Source organism: Henckelia pumila, chromosome 2 (genome assembly GCF_033568475.1).
Source record: "Henckelia pumila isolate YLH828 chromosome 2, ASM3356847v2, whole genome shotgun sequence".
NCBI classification, from domain to species: domain Eukaryota; kingdom Viridiplantae; phylum Streptophyta; class Magnoliopsida; order Lamiales; family Gesneriaceae; genus Henckelia; species Henckelia pumila.
In genome coordinates, this window is record NC_133121.1 from 144,184,519 (window position 1) to 144,205,612 (window position 21,094).

At 30.4% G+C, this 21,094-nt stretch overlaps 2 protein-coding genes, 1 non-coding gene and 1 pseudogene across 10 annotated transcripts; 2 read left to right on the plus strand and 2 right to left on the minus strand.

The window, feature by feature from the left end:
- Positions 1-921: 921 nt before the first annotated feature.
- TRNAA-AGC (transfer RNA alanine (anticodon AGC)) lies at positions 922-994 on the minus strand. The gene has a single exon. It is a non-coding gene; the product is annotated as a tRNA-Ala (tRNA).
- A 3,716-nt stretch (positions 995-4,710) lies between these two features.
- On the plus strand, positions 4,711-5,702 carry LOC140878608 (uncharacterized; annotated as a pseudogene).
- Positions 5,703-6,917: 1,215 nt separating this feature from the next.
- Positions 6,918-9,100, minus strand: LOC140884450 (uncharacterized). 2 transcript variants are annotated; one of them, XM_073291220.1, is made up of 2 exons: positions 8,215-9,100; positions 6,918-7,359 (listed from the first exon to the last, which is right to left on the minus strand). In XM_073291220.1, exon 1 carries the CDS (start codon positions 9,057-9,059, stop codon positions 8,217-8,219), a length of 843 nt encoding a protein of 280 aa, XP_073147321.1. In that variant the 5' UTR covers positions 9,060-9,100; the 3' UTR covers positions 6,918-7,359; positions 8,215-8,216. The 2 variants fall into 2 exon arrangements, with proteins under 2 accessions (XP_073147321.1, XP_073147320.1); XM_073291219.1 differs by having other exon boundaries at positions 8,195-9,100.
- A 2,560-nt stretch (positions 9,101-11,660) lies between these two features.
- Positions 11,661-19,610, plus strand: LOC140881429 (histone-lysine N-methyltransferase ASHH3). 7 transcript variants are annotated; one of them, XM_073286729.1, is made up of 15 exons: positions 11,663-11,851; positions 12,091-12,226; positions 12,922-12,976; positions 14,495-14,621; positions 14,837-14,942; positions 15,452-15,551; positions 16,896-16,974; positions 17,069-17,240; positions 17,314-17,394; positions 17,489-17,639; positions 17,899-17,926; positions 18,043-18,133; positions 18,523-18,576; positions 18,649-18,764; positions 19,350-19,610. In XM_073286729.1, exons 3-15 carry the CDS (start codon positions 12,959-12,961, stop codon positions 19,367-19,369), a joined length of 1,143 nt encoding a protein of 380 aa, XP_073142830.1. In that variant the 5' UTR covers positions 11,663-11,851; positions 12,091-12,226; positions 12,922-12,958; the 3' UTR covers positions 19,370-19,610. The 7 variants fall into 7 exon arrangements, with proteins under 7 accessions (XP_073142828.1, XP_073142827.1, XP_073142835.1 ...); XM_073286728.1 differs by lacking the exon at positions 11,663-11,851 and adding an exon at positions 11,858-11,975; XM_073286732.1 differs by lacking the exon at positions 11,663-11,851 and adding an exon at positions 11,877-12,006.
- Positions 19,611-21,094: the final 1,484 nt, after the last annotated feature.

Sequence of the window (21,094 nt, forward strand, 5' to 3'; positions counted from 1 at the left end):
ATTTTGATCTGAACGAGTTGCCCAAGGAAGAACTAGATCATGAAGATTTTTGTGCAAACTAGCTAGTGTTGAATCTGCTTGTACGTAGGTTTATCAAGTTCATGAAGGATAGCTGGGTAATTATCTACTTTTTTTTTTTCTTTTTTAATTTCCTTGTAGGGTTTTGGCTTGAGTTTTGAATCTTATGCATTGAACAAAGTTTTATAAGCACTCTATTACATTTACCTTTGTTTTCCATTTGGAGATAATGAATATTGCAGACAGTTGTATATATATATAAGTCTTTATACCTTCATTCGCGATGTTTTTAGAACATATATTGTTCCAACATACGTACATCGGTACATTAATTAACTACAAGATCATTGGCATATGATCTTTAGAGTATATGACTTGTAGTTTTTACCCCGCAATATTTTCCAACAAAAAGTGCGTACGTACGACACCAGTGACATCAAATTTGTGTATCTATATTGAACTAAAAAATATATATCAATGCACAACACATTGTCCATAAAATTTGCACATACAAAATTTATTTGAGACATTGTTACACTCATGGGTTGCTGGTACGTATAGTTTCACCGGTGGTGTCGAGAGGGTAAAGGTCGGGATTTTTCCAGATGGCTTAGAAGAGTCACCTTACAGTAAAGACTGCAAATATCGTCCTCAGCTTCATCACACACATGTATTCATCGTGTCCATATCGCCCGCATATATATAACGATTTAAATAGACCAGTAGCCTTGTTCAACACCCGCATGACATATCATATATATCACTGTCTTCCATATTGAAATCTAAAAATTTGGACGATTCTTGTCTGCAGGGCTCAGGTTTGTGGGGAAAAATGATTATTAAAAAATAAAAAAAGCAAAGTTCTGGGAAAAAAAGATTATAAAATAAATGAAAAAAGAAAATTGGAGATGCGGGGTATCGATCCCCGTACCTCTCGCATGCTAAGCGAGCGCTCTACCATCTGAGCTACATCCCCTTATTGGAAAAGGTTTTGGAATTAATTATAAAATAACTAATAAACACATTCGATTCTTCATTTCTCGGCATGTTTCAACAAATCGAGCCTTCTCTCACTTATTTTCGTCCACTGTACCATTTTTTTAGTCCGAATCCATTTTATAAACTAATTATATGCTCAAATATAAATCACGAGCGTATTTATCGGATTGATTTTGAGCTGCTTGAAAGTAAAGATGTATTCCCCAACAAAATCATGAACTGATATCCCTCAACGGGTAAATTCTCCGAACAAAGTAAAGAAAAGCATATATAAATTTCAGTTTATAAGCTTCACGTCTCAAATCACAAGTGCATATTATGACTTTTAATTTCAAAGGTTGTAGATATAATTTTGTATTTTGAGGGTTCTCCTTTTGATTCTCGAACCATTCAAAAAACATAAACCCGCAAATCCTCCAAGTTAATTGATAGTGTTGGGGTCATTCAGTTCATCCCAATAAATACTTTCCGAGTGTGCTTGGATTGAGTGGTTTGAAACCATAAATTTAGTTGTAATGATAATTGTGAAGAATTTGAAATACATCGAACATAAGTGTCCGGTATTTTCAGTTTCCGGGTTTTAAACATATTCTTCAAATTTTTCCGTCCAAATCGAATTCTTCCGTATAAGAATAATAAAAACCAGTTTGTGAGTGAGTCCCCTCGCATTTCATAACAATCCACATCCTAACCATTTTTGGCTTTCACATTTATACGCATAGCTGGAATCTAAAAACTATCCAGTTACATATACCAGAATTTTGACGCGAATAAAGGACAAAAACTTCATAACTATAAAAATGTGTACATTATCATGGCTTATCAACGGCAAAAAAAATACAAACTTGGCCACAAAACAGGTATATCTATATATATATAATAACTGAGTTTTTGTCAAATATAATAAAATCCCGCCAAAAATTTTTAGCTAAAAAAGGAAAAAAACACTACTTATTTCTATTTATATTTTAAATGCAAAGAAACACATTTCAAATCTTTTCATACCATATATATATATATATATATATATATATATATATATAATAGATAAAAATATTTCACAGATATAATTGACTCAAATTTACATAGTTTATAATATTTTTATTTGCTAAAAAATTTGCACATTAAAAAGTGGATAAATAAATACAAGTATAATAATAAATAAATTATCATTTTAAAATTTGCTTAATCACTCTATACAAATTTATTAATTTTATGAATCTGTATTTATCAAATAAATGCTTTAATATATAAAATATTTAAAATTTTTGTCGTTGAATTTTTAAAATGAATTACAATAGAAGATTTAATATACGAAATGAAATAATTACCTAATTTACTTTTAACATTTAAAAAGTCTTTCAATTTCGGAGATTGAATTTTCTTAAATAGAATACAATATTATAATTAATAATATGAAAGATTGAGCACGGATTGAAATAGAGCATTATTAACAGAAAATTTTTATTCCTTTGCATATTTACCATATTTATTAGGTTCAAAGTAAATTTGATTCATTTTAAATGTTAAAAGTAAATTATGATAAAAAAATGTACAAAATAACTAAATCTTTCGGTCGGAAATTAAAAACAATAAAATAACCAAAATAAATAATATTTCCAATTTTGTTTGATCCCAATTATCTTATATATTATATATAAAGCTGAGTTTTTGCCATTTTTAATAAAATCCCGCCAAAACTAAATTTCTAAAAATGTCAATTGTTTTGCTAAAAACAGAATAAGGTATGTTTTGTGGCCATATTTGCATAGCCGAAATTATTGCTTCAATTATTAATCAATTACATCATATTGGCATCACCAAAATTATTGCCGAAATTAAAAGATTTATTTAACATGATGTAACGGAAGTTTTGTGGCCACAAACAGAAATAAAATTTCCTTTAAGAAAATTTATATTTATTCAATTAATGAAATCAATTACTTCATATTTGGATCGTTGAAATTATTTTCGAAATTATAATATTTAAAAATCACCATAATTTTACTCCACTCTTAAAAATTATTTTTTAATATTCGTAAAAAAATCACGATTAGCTATATATATATGTGTAATATTTGCATATATTAATAGTTAATATATATATAGATCATTCCGTAATACCCGATAAATGTTACATATACATGATTTGCTTTTCAAAAAATATAAAAATCATCCTTTATTCAATTAACGTACGTGCACCTTTAAAATTAAAAATATAAATTAATAAACATTCAAAATACCCGATAAATGAATATATATTACAGAATATTGCTAATTTACCATATATGTATGCCTATATTTATATACAATATGTATCATATTTGGATTACCAACATTAGAATATTTAGCATGATATTTAAGGATATTATATAACCATTTAAATTTAGACCGGAACATTTATAGACAACTCCATGATTTTAGCATTTCATCCATGATTTGCTTTCCAAAAAATTTAAGAATCATCCTTTATTCAAAAAATATCACGCTTAAGATACGAGAAATGTTAAATATAATTGTATATATATATAATTTCGGCAAATTTGCAAAAATTTATATACGTATATATCATTTTATAATACGTGCTTTCCAAAAAATTGAAAATTTCACCACTATTCAAAAAACAATGGTGATTTTCCTGCACAATTAAAAATTCTAATTCTAAAACTTAACAAACACACAAAACATTTCCAATATTGATTTTAAGAAGGTACCGTTTGTTTTGACATATTATTAATCTATGTATAACTTATCTTATCTCATCTCACGTTCTTTTTGTCATATTATATATCCATCCATTAATTATATATCTTATATCAATCAAATCATTAATTATTTATTCAACATCAATCAAATCATTAAATTTAAATTACTACATTACCCTTTATAAATAATAATATTCTTATTTTATTTATTATTAAAAGGTCAAAATGGTAATTTACTATTTTTATATAAAATTTAATCAATCAAATCAAACATATTATAATCTATCAATCAAATCAAATATTATATTAACTATCATTTCTTATTTACTTTTTATTACAATATATTACTTATCTTTACATTATTTATCTCATCCTTAACTTCAAACGGTATCGATGTATAAATAAGGTTCAACATTGTTGCATAACTTTCGAACTAACAGACGACAGATCAACTAAAGGCAAGGGCACGAGTTCAAATATATATTTATTTTAGTATGTAAACTGTAAAGATTTGGAGGGTTTAAGATATATATACAAAATCTTATAAAATCTTTGTCATATTAGCGTACGTAACTATACATAAATATATCCATAGATTGGTTACATCTATACAAAAATCTTTTTTCGGCATAGAGATTTTTGTGTGCGCACGTAAATGGGTTATGTAATTGTATTGAAATTTGTTGATGGGTTCTTGAATAATGTAGTTCTTTCTTCATGTTGTTGGCGGAATTTCTTTACTATGGGTTAAGATAATGCTAAAAGTACAACAAATATTGTGTACAACGATATGTACAACAATTATATCATGAAATTTTATTTTTTATTTTATCGCGAGATTTCGCATTCAATGTAAAGTGAGATTTTGATATATTTAATTTTTGCATTGTGTTGTAAGATTTGTTGTACAAAATTCTTTATACATGTAGCATTGTTCTTAATATTATAGGGTTGACATGATAAATCATGGGTTGTTAGATCTTCTATTATGGTAATACCCTTAAGGTATGTTGAAATAAACCGCAACTGTGAGCTTTCTTAGCGTTTCCTTCCCTAGATCTCTGCACAAATTTTTCATCTTGCCATTTGTTGAACAATCAATGCTTGAAAAAATGTCTAAGAACAGATTGATGGAGCAGGATTTATGCTAGCTGGATGTGACGAAGCTCCATCCTCTCTCGCCTGAGGTTATTTCATGTCAGGCTACAATAAACATAGGTTAGCTTGTGTATTGTACTTTGAACATCTCTATGCACACAGTATGATTGTAGTACGTTACATTTTTCTATTAGCCTATTTACTTATCCCAAATTTTTATTTTACTGTTTCAGACACGATTTTCATGTGGCTCACGTGAAGTCAACAGTTGTGAAATATATCTCTGGTGTCCAGGTATAAAAGTCATTCCTTTAATTTGTGAGAGTATAGATGTTGTGAGAATCTCTTTAGTTGATGTGTTCATGTATAAATCAAAGTTTTTGAAATTTAAAATGATTTTTGCCTTCACTTTAAAAAAAATTGGAACGTACGTAATATTATCATCAAGCATGGATATGCCAATGCAAAAATATACAAGTGCAAAGATGACCGATGCCCTCGACCCATGTGCTACAAGTGAGTCCTTCAAAGTCATTTTATTTTCTTGATGTTAATTATTTAGTCTTTACTGTTGTTAATGTATGTTTCATTACAGGCGTATGGAAGTGGGAAAGAAGACAATCCAATGTGAGATGTGCCTAGTTTTGAGAACCGCAAGATGAAATTTCTTAGGCACGTTTCTTTCGTCGATTGCCCAATAACGTTTCGTGTGGCTATTATTTGAAAATATGATATGTTTTTCTGTGTTATCAATTTGTGAACGATATCTTTTAAAGATTTCAAGCATGTTTATATTCGCAAAAAATTTGTTATGTTCTGGTAATGCCTCTGGGACATGATATTCTCATGGCTAAGATGATTAAAGGTGGGGCGATTATGTAAAATTTTTATAAATCTATAAATGATGATATATCAATTTTCAGCTCAAATTTTAAAATTTGTTCGAATGTTATCATTTTTGTTTAATTTCACTAAATTTTTGTGTGTTCATATATATGTATGATAATATTATTTTTTGCAAACATAACAGATATTATGGCTCGACTTACTAAAAATATAAACTATAATTAAATATCTATGTTAATTATATTATTTTATTTAATTTCGATCATAATTTTGTGTTTTTGTATTGCTTTTTTATATTTAGTCATTACTATTTATTATATTAAATAAATATAATTGTTTTTATATAATGTTACGTTTTTTAACTTTTTAAAGAGTATCGTTGTAAATATTTGGTGTACTTAGGGGTGAACATTCGGTTAATTCGATCAAAAACCGAACCGAATTAACCGAATTGCGTTTTGGTTAACCAAAACGAATTTATGCTAAAACTAATTTAACCGATCGAATTAACCTATTTTTTAAAGAAAAAATTAAATAATTAAAATTTTTATAAAATTAATAATTTAAATATGATATTTTTATCATTATGAAAATATATTAAGATTAAAAAATTAAAATAAGAAAAACTAAGTAAAATATTAAATATAAACACATTAAAAATATATTATAAATTATATATAAGGCCTAATAAAAAATTCAAAATTTAATTCTTTATAATTCGGTTAACCGAATTGACCAATTTTTTTTTAAGAAAATCGAAAAACGAACCGATTTAACCAAAATTTTCTAACATAAAAACCGAATTTCCGAATTAACCGAACCAAATTTCTAAATTCATTCGGTTCGGTCGGTTAATTCAGTGTAACCGAACTTTTGCTCACCCATAGGTGTACTGACATTTCATAAATCGTTGTTATATATATCTTCAATATTATAACCTTGATATATATTTATTTAACATATTCTAAAAATAATAAATATTTTTAGTCAAATTTATTCATCGACAATGACAAAAAAAATTGAATTTTTTGAAAACTATTAATTTTTGATAATGTTGATAAAAAAAAATAATATATATATTTTTATAGATATTTTTTTGTATTATATTTAAGTAAGAGTTCCATACAATTACGATAAAGAAGTCAATCTATCCACACAAGATTGATATCTCCATTTAAGAATTATCTCAAATGAGACAAACATTTTTGATATAACAATTTTTACAATAATATTTAAAATTTAAATATATTCATTATATCAAATCAATAATTTTATAAATTTTCAAACACAAATTTCCGTGCATCGCACGGGTGAAATACTAGTATTTTACTATAAAACAGAAGAAATAAAAAGAAGTCCGCCGAACAAAAAAATTTCCAGTTGCCAACAGCAGGTCATTGAGCTCTCAAAGATATCTGTGTTTCTTTGCTCTCTTTTTCCACAAAAACTCCATCATAAGAAACCTTTCTACCTTTACATTTGAGATACAGAAGAAAACAACCAGTTCTGCAGAAGTCTTCATTCTTTGAAATTTCTCATCAACAACACAGATCTGGCTGGAAAAAACTCTCTAGAATAATGTACAAGCTTTGCATTGAATCACAATAATTCATCCACATGGTCCGGTTCGGTTCTGTATGGTTCTGGGACAAAGCAACTCGATGATTGTAGGAGGAATAACTTATAAATCAACCTGCATATCGAACAACCAAAGTACCATCAGCTTCCCCAATGTCAACTAAAAGTATACTTTGGTTCATAAACGACGAAAGTTTCACAAAGGTCGTGAATTCAGACATACAAAAAAACAGAGATATTGATAACCAAAAACGCCAGTAAAAAGTGTTTGTGCTACAATTCACGTGATATGATAGCCAAGAAACTAGAGGCATTTAGCAAGAGATCATGCCAGGCAATTGACGATCCCAAGAAAATGGTTGTTGACACTTTTCAAGGCATCTAAGAAGCTTCTTACAGGACAACAGGGGAGGGAACCACTAAGTGTGATATAATAAAGAATCAGTAAGCAAGAGAGCTGATAAAACGAGACATGAATCTAGAAAAATAAAAATTTCATCGCAAAATGATCATATAAAGCATGTCATGGTAGTCAAAATGTGTGTCGGCAAATAGCAAGTTATAAATCAAATGCAAGTTCGGAGATACCGAGTCAAGATGCAATGGACCAGATTATAGTTAGAAAAGAGGGCCAATATAACCAGCAGAAACAAAATCTGAACACAATTTATCCAACTTTAAGCACCATCCAAAATCGATGATATCATAGCTGCCACTAAGGTTTCAAGTTTCAACAATCACAAAACCATGTTTTACACAAACAACACTAAGCATTCAAATCTACATGTACATCAAATACATTCTCAATTAGCAAGGGATACCATGATCAAACAACTTCTAGCACGTACCATAAAGTTTCGAGACTCCAAGTATACATTAAATTATTGAATGGATGAAGCAAAACAAAAAGGATCATCAATATCATGAAGAAAAAAATGCTTAAAACATACGTGATAGCATATAAATATACCGTCAAGCATCCACCATCAAAGTGTCCCCTTCCTCATCTTGCATAACATCAAAAACTGAACCATTTCTTATCCCAACATTCAAACTAAAAACCAGTCTATCAGAGTTTGCGGCAGCACTTGTTCCAAATCTCAGTATCCCCGTAGCCCTACTCAGCATTCGCTCCCGTGGAGCCAAATCCAGAGGGAAAACCGAGTCTTGATCTTCTACCAATTGGGTTGGGTGCTGGGGTTCAATAGGTAATTTGAACCGGCACAACGGGCAAGTATAATTACGTTTAAGCCATTCTGCTATGCAATCCTTGTGAAAGTAATGCTCGCAAGGTAATTCATTAACTAGTGTATCGGTGTTTGGATTGATCTCGAAATCTTCCAAACAAATTGAGCAAGATTGAAGGGACGGAGATGAATTAGGGAGGAATACTTTCATCGGAAGGGAATTGACGAAGGATCTCAAAGCCGGTGTAGATGTGTAAAAATTCGGGGAGGTGAAGGAGAGAAGCGAACTATCGGAATCGTAATCATAATCGGAGTCTGAGTCATCAGAGGTGTAGTAAGGCGAGACGCTTGAGCCACGCGTGTGATTCGAATTCATCGGCGGAGGTGGAGGTGGCGGGGGTGGTGCAATCGACGACGATGGAGAGATTGTGTGGTGTGGGAGGAGGTGGCGGTGATGGCACCGAGGGCAGCGAAAGGATGACGGAGAAAGAGAGTTCGTAGCAGCAGCGGGGGATATGTGGAATGAGTGGCTGCAGTTGTAGCACCGGTACGAGCGGCGATTAATCCCGGCGGAGGCGGTGGTGGAGAAAGGGTGGTGATGGGTGGCGGGCTCCGTCGATGTTGACATGATGGCGTGAGAGGGACAAGTATGTTATGTTTTGGTCTCTCTTTTCCTATTTTTTTCATTCTAGCCTAAACTCTAAAAGGGGTATATATTAATTAATAAATAATAAACAATCCAATAATTAAATTATAAATTAAACTAATTAAATATATGTCAAAATATGATAAAAGTAAAACATTGTTTAAATTATTAGGGTTATTTGAGTGGAGTTACCTTGATATATAATTTTTATGTCTATTATTATTAATTAATAGAATTATTATATTATGGGTTTTATACTTTGATTATCGTAGTGTTTAATTATTTTGTGATTTGACGTTAGGTATAGTGGGTCTTCAAATATATCTTTACTTCTTTAATCTATATATATACTATATATAAAAGTTGAGCTTTAAAGGGAGGACACCAACTTTTTTTTTTTGAAATCGCCATTTCGATTCATATTTTGAATTTATTTGTATATATTTTTCTCAATTAACAATTATAGATAGGATAAATATTATTTTTTAAATTTAATTATAAGTAAAGATTTTATTTCTGAACATTTTTATATTTTTCTTAACTAACCATTGTATATATGATATTGATATCTATACTATATATAAAAGTTGAGCCCTTAGAAGGAGGACACCAAATTTTTTTTCGAAATTGCCCTTTCAATTCATATATGTGAATTTGAATTTATTTGTATATATTTTTCTCAATTAACAATTATAGATAGTATAAATATTAATTTTTTAAATTTAATTATAAGTAAAGATTCTATTTATGAATATTTTTATATTTTTCTTAACTAACTATTATAGATATGATATTGATATCTATACTATATATAAAAGTTGAGTCCCTTAGAAGGAGGACACCAACTTTTTTTTCGAAATTGCCCTTTCAATTCATATATGTAAATTTGAATTTATTTGTATATATTTTTCTCAAATAACAATTATAGATAGGATAAATATTAATTGTTTAAATTTAATTATAAGTAAATATTTTATTTTTGAATATTTTTATATTTTTCTCAACTAACCATTTATAGATATGCTATTGATATATAAAATTTTATATTATTTTATAAATGAAAAAAAATAAATTTAAAATATTATTAGAAAATAACATCAATATGTAACATACAGTATTAAATATTATATGGTTTTATATACACGCAACGCGTGTGTGCGATTATATTAGTATATTTTATTAAGTGTGAGAGATCTATACAAAATATTTTTTGGTATCATGGTGATTTTCCTCCTATTTGTTCCATTATGTCCCTTCACTCTCTTTCCAACTCCATCTCTTACCCACTTCTCCCACCATTTTCTCTTATCAATTATTTTATTATCACTTATTTTATCATCTCGTTTCTCATCATTTCTTTTGAAACTAAATTTCTACAACAACTAAATTTTTAATAAATTTGGGAAAAAAATCCACAACACAAAAAATAAGGATAAACCAAGTACTTTAAAATTAAAAAAAACATTAAATATACGATACATTATATTTATATATTATGATTTACATACACAATGTGTGTGCTCAATGACTAGTAAAATATTATCAATTGAAGGGTAATAACTCAAAAATGGATAGTGACCCAATTAAATTGGCCCGTCGTCAAATGGGCTTTATATTTAACTATATCCAAATTTATTATTTGGGCCCAAGACCAAAAATCACTAAAAAAAGCTTATAAATAGTGTGGACCTTTATTAAGGCACCGTTTGGTTTAAGGTATTATATAAGTAATATATAGATAATTAATATAATATAATAAAAAATAAATAAGAAATGATAGTTTAAAATAGTATTGAATTTGATTGATAGATTATAGTTTGCTTTATTTGATTGATTAAATTTTATATAAAAATGTTAAATGATTATTTTGTCCTTTTAACAATAAATAAAATAAAAATTATATTATTTATAAGGGGTAATATAGTAATTTGAATTCAATGATTTGATTGATGTGAGATAAATAATTAATGATTTGATTGATGTAAAATAAATAGTTAATATATGTATAAATAATATGATGAAAAGAACGTATGATGAGATGAGATGAATTATACATATATTAGTAATATGATGAAGAGAACAGTGCCTAAAAATATAATGTATACTCATTTTTATTATATTTGTTTTCTAACTCGATCGTACAATCATTTTTGGTATCTTTAGTTTATTCATGACGTAAATATCAAATCACCGTTTACCGAATATTTAGACTTAGTTTACTAGCCAATTGGATATCACTACTCATGTCTTCGTGATTCAGTTGATTACAATTTTTTTGCTTTTGTCAATATCAAAATTATTTAAGTTAATCAACATTATGTATACCTTGAATTATTAAACTTAATACTCGTACGCTAACAAACTTTTATATCATTTATTCAATGATGTTTAATTATATTTTTTTTATGACGTGAGAATCTGCAACTGCTATTTATGCATTTGATAAATTTTCAGACTAACGCAAAAATTTGTAAATTACGTTTGTTTTTTTTTTTTTTTGAGTTATTAATTTATTGATGTTTATGATATAATGTGCCCAGTATGGACAAAAATTGTGTCTCGCAAGTTTTTGCGTTACAACAATAGGGCACATGCCATCACAAGAGACCGTTATTCTACATTTCCCCATTACCAAATTCAAATTACCGTTCACTCTCTCCGCCCTCCCACCTCTCCCCCACACACCCAGCAAGTGCCGAAAACTCGCCGCCGTCATCTCGCCTCGCCGCCGTGAGTAGGAAATTTTACTTTTCTCTCTACTTCTCGTATTTGATGTTATTCTCTCCTTCTTCTATGTATCTGGGTTTCTTGATTCATTTGCTGTGACGGCTTTCATTCAAGTTTAAACCCTAAACCCTAGTGTTTCCACCGATGCCACAAGGGGAGTCACTCCCTTTGGTACAGATTTAATTTGAATTTAATCGAGAAGGTTTCTTTCGCAAAACCATTTCTTGTGTTTGATAGTGATTGGTCCATTCTCATTTTATGGGTTCTCTTTCCGCATTTTCTTCAGTGGGATTGGCGAAAGATTTAAATTTCCAGAGTCCAGCCCCTGAATTGTATGTGAAGATTTTCAACTTAATTAGGACATGTTAAGAATTTGGCAGAAATTCAGAATTTGATTAATTGTTTCCCAAATTTTTTAGCAGGTGATTTGCCCTCTTGGTGTGTATTAATTCGAAATGTGATTGAAAACAAATGTCCTGTTTTTTCTTGTCTTTGTTCTTGATATTTGATCTTGTTACTTGTAACTTTTTGGGTCTCTGGTCTGTGTAGATAGAGATGAAAAAAAACTTTGTTTTTATCAATGATAGGGTTATTTGGTAATTTGTGCCATAATTAGCAGGACACGGTCATTCTTTGTATATGATTAAAGGATTAATCTGGATGATTCATCCCTCAGTTTGTGGGATTGCTTTTTGTGTTGTTCGCTGTCCAAATGAATCTATTAGAATGTGTGTTAAACACTTTGTCTCCTCAATCCTAAATATAGTTATTAAAGCCTCTACAAGGTGAACAAGGCTCAACCTTTGGGCCAAGAAACATGCTACAGGTGCTGCACCTTGGGGGTAAAGCACACACCGTACTGTGCCTTAAGGCATGCATGTTAACAATTGTGTGTTTTAAGTGAAAATTAATGTAGATTTACATTTGCTCGGGACAAAATATACCTGGTTTGTTGTTGTTAAGCAGCTCATAAAATTTAAGTCAAATATTATGGTTACGATGTTTTTGTAATTAAAAATGTTAGGGGCGCTCTTTTGGCTTGATGTGCCATTATGACACTTGTCATTTCTCGACCTTCGTCGTCCCTTTGACATTGACATCCTTTCTACTTTTGCAGAGAATAATCATCTGCTATTAAGTCAGTGGTCAAGGCCATGCCTGCTATGAAAAAGGTCTGATTTGATATCTTGCATTTGGTATTCTATGTTTACCGCACCTCTAATTTTCAATTTCTTTTATGCTAATTTACTTGCAGTTGCATCATGTTGTATTAGTTTTGTAGTTTTCTTAGAATGCAATATGGGCATCTATGGTCTAACTAATACTGTAGAATCAAGATAGTGGGGTAAAGACGAGTTTGATTATTAGGAGAACTTAGGTTTGCCTCTGACTGTCTACGATTTTACTCTGTATTTGTTCGCACGTTTTCACATCGCAGTATGAACTCATTTATTACCTTTAAGTGGAGTTATACTCGGTACATATGATTTGCACCAGGGTGTGTTTTCCTCCCATATTCGTTATTTTTATCCATGGAACTCATTCAAGTGTGATTTATTTTTTTGTATACTTGGTTACACATGTTTTTTTCCCTTTATTTTATGTCCCACAGAGTTGAGTTGGGAAAATAGAGTACTTAGTGTGTTGATATGGTCGGTCATTGATGAGGATTCCATCATTCGAAGAGTATAAAGTCTTCTCTTTAATAAAGTCTTGTTGTGCAGTGACTTGACCTCGTATAATTTCACCAGAATATCTCAAATAACTTTTGTGGTCTTTATTTCAAAGAACTTGATAATACTTCATCCGGTTTAGCCAAATGCAAATTGGTAACATCATTATGATTCATCGCATTCCACTTCTCATTGTTCCATTATTTCCTTTGGTCTATCTCCGATTGCTGCCAAGCAAAACTCTTTTGTTAAAATTGCTTGTATCTTTAATTTTCACAGCAAAAAATTGATTCATTGAATTTTTCTATATCGTACCTTGCTGTCATTTTGACTACAATAGTCTTGCCTTAATAAAATCTCAAAAAAATTTTTTTGATGTAGAAGATCAATCAAAGCTAACCACAGAGCATACTCAGAAGTTTAAAGAAATTTTATACCAAGATTCTGATGTCACTTGTTGGTCACAAGTGCAGCATCTTGAGATATAAAATATGAAAATGATGAATAAAATAAAAACCAAGTTACGTGGAAAACCCCTCAAAATTATTAGGGTAAAAATCACTGGCAAGATAGATGAAAAGATTTCAATGATTAATGATTTATAAGTTACTATCTCCCACTGTGTTTCCAAAGAGACAATATTCTCTTGATACATGAGAAAACTATCTCACAAATATTATAGAGTATAGGAGAAATAAAACTCAGGAATGATACGATTGCTTGAGGCTGGGATGATCTGCACTAAAGGAGGGAGCTCTGTTTGTAGAGATTATCCTCAAATGTGAAAGCACGTTTTTTCTTTTTCTTCCCGCAATTTTAGTTGTCTTCTTTGAACAAATAAAGTCTACCTCATTAATTGTAGGCTCCCAATTGCTGCAGCGTGTCTGAATACTCTCACATTTATTGCACACACAAATAGTCAACAATTTCTTCTATCTCATACACACTCTTTCGATGTAATTGTTCGTGTGCATGTGGATTCGTTCTTATATTTTTACTTTTAATTTCTGCAATCAGAATGCTGAATGCGTCGGATTTGAGCAAGTATTCAGTAAATTGGTGAAGGAGATTGGAGGTCCAGTTGATTTTGAACTTCCGGAATGGTTAAATAAACGGAAACCGACATTCTCCTTTATCAGGCGTAGTATCCACGCGAAGTTTCTAATATATTTTCTTTGTTCATGTTTGTCATAATATCTGATATTTAGAGTTCTTGCATAGATTGATATTTTTATTCACCTATAAAGTTGATTCCTTTCATTTTCTGTTGCTTGCTAAAACTTGCATTTCATTGTTTTTAATTTGTGTTCCCCTTCTGTTATCATGGCTGTCATTTTTGTTGATCTTAACTACATTTAGATGTTTACCTGACCAAGAAGATAAAAAGGCGGGATGATGGCATCTTTTGCTCATGCAGCTCAACACCTGGATCTTCTGGTGTTTGTGGTAGAGATTGCCTCTGCAGGTAAGGACTGGGAAATGGGAAGTAGTCTCGTTCAAATTAAGATGGTGAAATGTGTTTTAGTAAGGTGTGTAAGATTTAGGACTCAATGGATTCTGAGAATACTGTACTCACACCTTCCCTTGAGCAATTTTTCATCCATTTCCATTTTTTGGTATTGTTTATATGTATATGTATATTGTGTGTGAAGGAGCAGTCTTTAATTGTATGTGTTATATCTTTTCATGCGTCATTTTTTTTTTTTATTTTGAACTTGAGAATGTCTCATGCTTTGGAAAAAAAAATTGTATCTATTTTGAGGGATATTTTTGTTTTTGCAACATTTTTTCGTTCAAGGGATTTCCCTGATAATTCATGTTTATGCTCAGTGAATGGTGGTAATCTGTTTTTGGAAATTTTTACGTATTCTCCTTGCTAAGTTGTATGTGTATTGATTGTTGCATAGAGTCTGCATGTTCTTACATGGTATCAAGGAGTATCTGTGTCTTGATCGGTAGCTTTTTCTTTCACAGCATGCTAAGGTCTAGCTGCTCTTCAGGATGTAATTGTGGGAGCTCATGTCTTAATAAGCCGTTTCATCAAAGGCCTGTGAAGAGGATGAAAAGCGTTCAGGTCATGCTTCTATTTGATAATATCCAGAGAACCTGGTTTTACAGAAACTGTGAATCCTACTTCATTATTTAATATTTATTCATTCTCTCATCACAATTTTCAGTGACTCGCTAGCTTTGCAGTTGTAGATTTTAATAAAGTCAAGAGTATGTGCTCATACCATTGAGCTAAAAGTGTTTTTAACTTTTTGGAGCTCAATATTATTCTCAAGATTATTGATACTTTCATTAACAACTACTTTGGGAGTACCACCAGTTGGTACTGCTTGCTATATTTTTTTTATTCCTTTTCCAATGTTATGACGAGGTACATTCCATTGTGGATTTGATAACACACTGTGTGGGTAAATTGTTTGCCGGGCAGACACTTTATTCTGCATCTGTTTTCTTGAAGAATAAATTTTGATAGTTGAAGTGGGCCATTTAAACCTGCTCTAACTCCAACCTTGCACAAGACGACGGCTTCCATCTAAAGTTGATAACTCTATGAGCTGCAGGAGAACTTTAGAGGTTTATTGCATTTGTGTTGGTAGTACTACTCCACTTGCGACACATGTTCCTTTCGAACTCCTCTCTCTACACACTTAGTTCTGCAATCCCTTTTCTTCCAGGAAGAAACTATTAGCCTTCTATTTTCAGACAGGATCTATCCTCACATGGTCTCTTCTTTTAAGTTGAATTCTATTTTGAATATAGGTGTTGAATTTTCCAGTTTATGCTTTCTTTAGTAATTTTTAATACAATCCATGGTGATTAATTTTTATGTTCACTTTTTCAACAAGGTTTTAGAACATAATTTTTTTATTTTGAAAGAAACTAGGCCACAAACTTGATTTAGGTGTGTACTGTGTAGTATACTAAATCTTAATTAAGTTTTTAACTAGCTTCTGGCCTAGCTTTATTCATGCATGGTTCAATTATTATTCTATTTTTGTTTCTTCCCCCATAATCACCATTTAAAGAATTGAATGTATAAACTTTAAAATCAGGTTCAATCATATTTTTCCGAGCATTCCTCTTTTGTGTCCAAGACCTTCGACTATAATCTCATTTGTTACTGTTATGATGGCAAATAGTCTATACTCTTTTATGTGTTCAGTACCTCCTGATTGCAAAATGTTTTTGTGCAATTGCAATGCATGTGTTTGCTGGAATGGAATTGTAATTAGGTAATCAAGATTCATGGAATATCAAATCAATTGTAGACCATTTTTTCTGGTTACACCGTACTGATTGTCCTGATCTTTGTTTTTATTGGTCTATCTGGTGACGTAAAACTTTCAGTAATCATATTTAGGTTTTGATGCTTATATTCTGTTAGTGATTTAATGTGCTTTCATAACAGACTGAGAAATGTGGAATGGGCATTGTGGCTGAAGAAGATATCAATCAAGGGGAGTTTGTGATAGAATATGTTGGAGAAGGTTAAAAACCTTTTGTTGTTCTAGTTTATCTTTTATAGAAATATTGAATTATGAATGTAGTTGATCTTTTTCTGCAACAATTTTTGCCTTGCAGTTATTGATGATAAAACATGTGAGGAAAGATTATGGAAAATGAAACACCGTGGAGAGACAAATTTTTATCTGTGTGAAATTAACCGAGACATGGTGATTGATGCCACATATAAGGGAAACAAGTCGAGATACATAAATCATAGTTGCTGTCCCAATACGGAAATGCAGAAATGGTTGGACCGATTCTTGTTGTTTCAACTCTAATTTACACTTCTTTATAACTTCTCTCACAACTTTCAATGTCAGGATGATTGATGGTGAAACAAGAATCGGTATATTTGCTACACGTGATATTAAAATGGGCGAGCATCTGACCTATGACTATCAGTATGAGCTTACACTCTATATTCCTTGAGCTTATTGGACTAGGAGTCTCTCAGAACACTCTATGTCGATATTTCAGTCTAACAAGTGGTAGCAGGTTTGTGCAATTTGGTGCAGATCAAGATTGCCACTGTGGTGCTGCAGACTGCCGGCGAAAACTGGGGGTTAAACCAAATAGAACAAAAATGCCTTCTTCAGATGCTGCATTGAAAATAGTGGCATGCCATGTGGCTGGACACTCTCCCAAGGTGGAATCAGTTGTACCTACAAACCTACTTGTTTTCCTTGTTTTTATATTATACTCCTTCATAACTATCATTTGTATTTTGGAAATGCTGAACCTGTATTTTTTCTGATGCAATTAAGAGAGAGGGTATTGGTGTTAGATTTGTGTTTTAAAAAGACACAAGCACAACTTCAGATATTCTCTTCTTCAATTCTCTTACTTAATTTGTTCTGAAGAATTTATTTTGTGGGAACTTAGTTTTTATATCATTCTTTATGTAGGTTTATTCAAATGGAGTTCCGGTCGAAGGTGGGCTGATCTACTCGGTTTCTTATCTCATCTTTTCAATGCATAATCTTCAAGGATGGCAAAGTTTGTGGTGTGCTTTTGGGTATAATATTGGTTGCTATTTGTTTCTTTTTCAGGAGGTTTACTTAATGCTTCCTCTCAGAGAAGGAAAAGGCACCATAATTGCATCGGTTCAGTTATAAACATATTTAATTTTTCTGATGAAAGGTGTGATCCATTGTATCAGGCATTTTTTCGTTGAATAGAGTTCTGTTTTGTCTCTTCTACTGAAGTATTTTTACTTTTCTTTCATTGTTCTCACATGGGTGCTTGATAACACTGCATATTCCTCTTTTTGAATGGTCTCAAGTATATTTAAGATGCCCAATTTAATTCAGCGTAATATAATTTTAATGTACATGGTGAAAATAATTTGTTTGATATGTGAGGAATAGTCATTTTTGGTGAGAGTCCAATTTAGACAATCATTTCAGGCTAATGCCAATGGAAAAACGGCTCCCATATACTGTCCAAATTATAGCTCTTAGCTCTCCTCTGTTTTTTGCACTTCTCCTGTGCTCTGAACGTTTCTTCTTGCACATTTTCATCTTTATCAGGTCATTTGGGATAATAAAACGTTTTGATAACACTACGAGAAAACATCTGGTGAGGCAAGAATTTTCTGATGTTGCAATTTATTTTTGACAATAGTTCTCTGCAAATTTACTGATTTTTGTTTACAGATCGTGTTTGAAGATGGAAATTCTGAGTTCCTGGACTTATCCAAAGAAGAATGGGAATTTTGTAAATGCTGAATGTACTTGTTTGGTAACTCAAAATTTCATGCCTTGTGACAAAGGTACTCTTAACGTTTTATGCCTTAGTCTCCCTTCATATCAATACCACGTTCATATCCGGTGAACTTTAGGATATGCTTGATTAGGTTTTTGGAGATATGTATTTCAAATTCATGATTTCAAATCTATTTTACCTGTTGGATGAATTTATATTGGGTGAATTTCAAATCCACCAATTTGTTATATTATGTAGATTTAATGGTAATTGTGATGGTGGATGGGTGTCATCCCAAATCCATTCTTTAAATCCCTCTCACCTAATCAAATTCTTTCCGCCAAGTGGCCACCTCAGTGATATAGAACTGAAGTGAAAGGAGAAACAAAGTAGAGCGACATTTGGTGTTTTGCATGGCTTAAAATTTCAGCACTCTCCCCTCTAAAGAACCAAGATGTGTGTACTGTTGGCAACTTTGTAAAGAGTTTCTGCTGTGCATCTTTTTTCCATTTTACTAAATTTATACGAGTCATAGTTGAGGTCGCGAAACATCTTGTTCTTGGCACTATGTATCCAAGCTTGCCTGTATTCTTTCTGCAATGCATTTATACCTGCAAATGAGTTTGGGTCTGTTTTTCTTTGTTTTTTGCAGATGTAACAGAGCTGGTATAATGTAAATGACCATGCCTTTTTGTTCGACAGCAACACACAAGATAAGATGTATACATTTTAAAGTTCTAACAATGCTCTGTATAATTGCCATAAGTGTAACATTAGTTGAGAATGTGTACGAATTCTAAAATGTAATAAACTTCTTAATAGAAAATGAATTTCATTAGGAATACTGGATATCGCTTGCTTCTATTTGTAATTTGATAGTGTATCTTAAATCTGTTAAATGATTGAGTTTTTTAGTGGCATATTCTTGTTGTCGAAGAATTTTGTTACTGCCTCCCTGACTTTTTATTTTTTTTTATTTTTTATGTTCTTACACTAAACTTTGTTTCACAATATTTATTTTGTAAATCTACTTAGTTTAATTCAACTGTATGTTAGAGTTCAAATTTAAAGGAAAAAGAAAAGAAGAGAAGAAAAAGAAAGGGATGGAAGATGAAAATTGAAAAATGATGTATTTTTTTGTTAAGAAGTTAGGGGAAGAAAAGAAACCAAATAAATTTATTTTGTATGGTAGTTAGAAAGGAGTGGAGGAATATAATAATTTTTTAAAAAAATTATTAGTTTGTGTCTTTGATTTTTGTTTTTTTTTCTAGAAATTACTTTCATTTGATTTTAATATCTTCAAAAATGGATTAAAATTCATGGATAATTTATGACCTATTATTGAACACCATTATGAAATTTTGAATATGATTTGAAATATATTTAATAATGATTTGAAAACTATCCGATACCAATTTTTTAAATTCAAGGATTTATCGTAACAATTTTCCTCCTCCAACAAAAATTCAAATCTACAAATTTAAATATTGTTTTCGGCTTATGGATGAATAACACTTATTTCTTAATAAAGTTACAAGTTTTATTTGTCAAAAAAAAATTCAAGTAGTATTTAAGCGAGAAATTGAAAAGAGATTTGAGTTATCTAACTATATTATTATAGTAGGGCATTTTAATTAACTAATTTTTAATTAATTGGTGAAACTTAAAATAAAATCATGATTATGCCCTAACTTAGTTCACAATAAAACCAAAATTATTAAACAAATTAGTCATTTTATATGACCTTATATTTCCTTGGTCATTATATTTTTTTTTATTTACTCAATTGACATTAACTTTGTCACATTTGGTATTTTTATTTTTTTTTTACAAAAATGTCACATGCACATGTAAAATGATGTATTTTTCATGTTTTAATGACCATTATGAAAATACTATATTTTTGTAATTTTTAATTTTACAATTTTTTTTTCTTTTCTTGTTTTTTCTTAAAAAAATACGAACTTTATAAGTACGCAACGCTTGTACGAGAGTACTAGTATTCATGATAAGTATGAGTGTTCATTGATCGAATTTTCGATTCATTTTAAATCCGAATAGAAAATGGAACCAATTTATAGGTTTGTTTCGGTTAAATTGGTTTAATTTTTCGGTTTAACCGAATTTTCATTATTTATTTATTTATATCTATCATAAATAACAAAAAAAATAAATTTAAAGTTTAAAATTTTTTTAAAAAAGATTTTCAGTTGACTATCCAAGCTAAAAAAAAAAAATCGAAGTGAAAAAATAAAAAATTCTAAATACTAAAAAAATAAAAACTTCCAATTCAAACAGTTTATTTAATAATTTTTTTTGAGGAATTCAAACAGAGTTTTTGCCTTTTCGGTTTCGGTGTGAATTCCCCTAATTTATTTGTAGGAAATTCATCTCTCC

Excerpts from the sequence above, each read along its gene's own strand:
- LOC140884450 (XM_073291220.1), bottom strand. The coding sequence starts at position 9,059 with ATGTCAACATCGACGGAGCCCGCCACCCATCACCACCCTTTCTCCACC.
- LOC140881429 (XM_073286727.1), top strand. Across the intron at positions 15,552-16,895 it reads AGAGGATGAAAAGCGTTCAG|ACTGAGAAATGTGGAATGGG; the intron begins GTCATGCTTCTA and ends CTTTCATAACAG. Across the intron at positions 17,241-17,313 it reads AATACGGAAATGCAGAAATG|GATGATTGATGGTGAAACAA; the intron begins GTTGGACCGATT and ends TTTCAATGTCAG.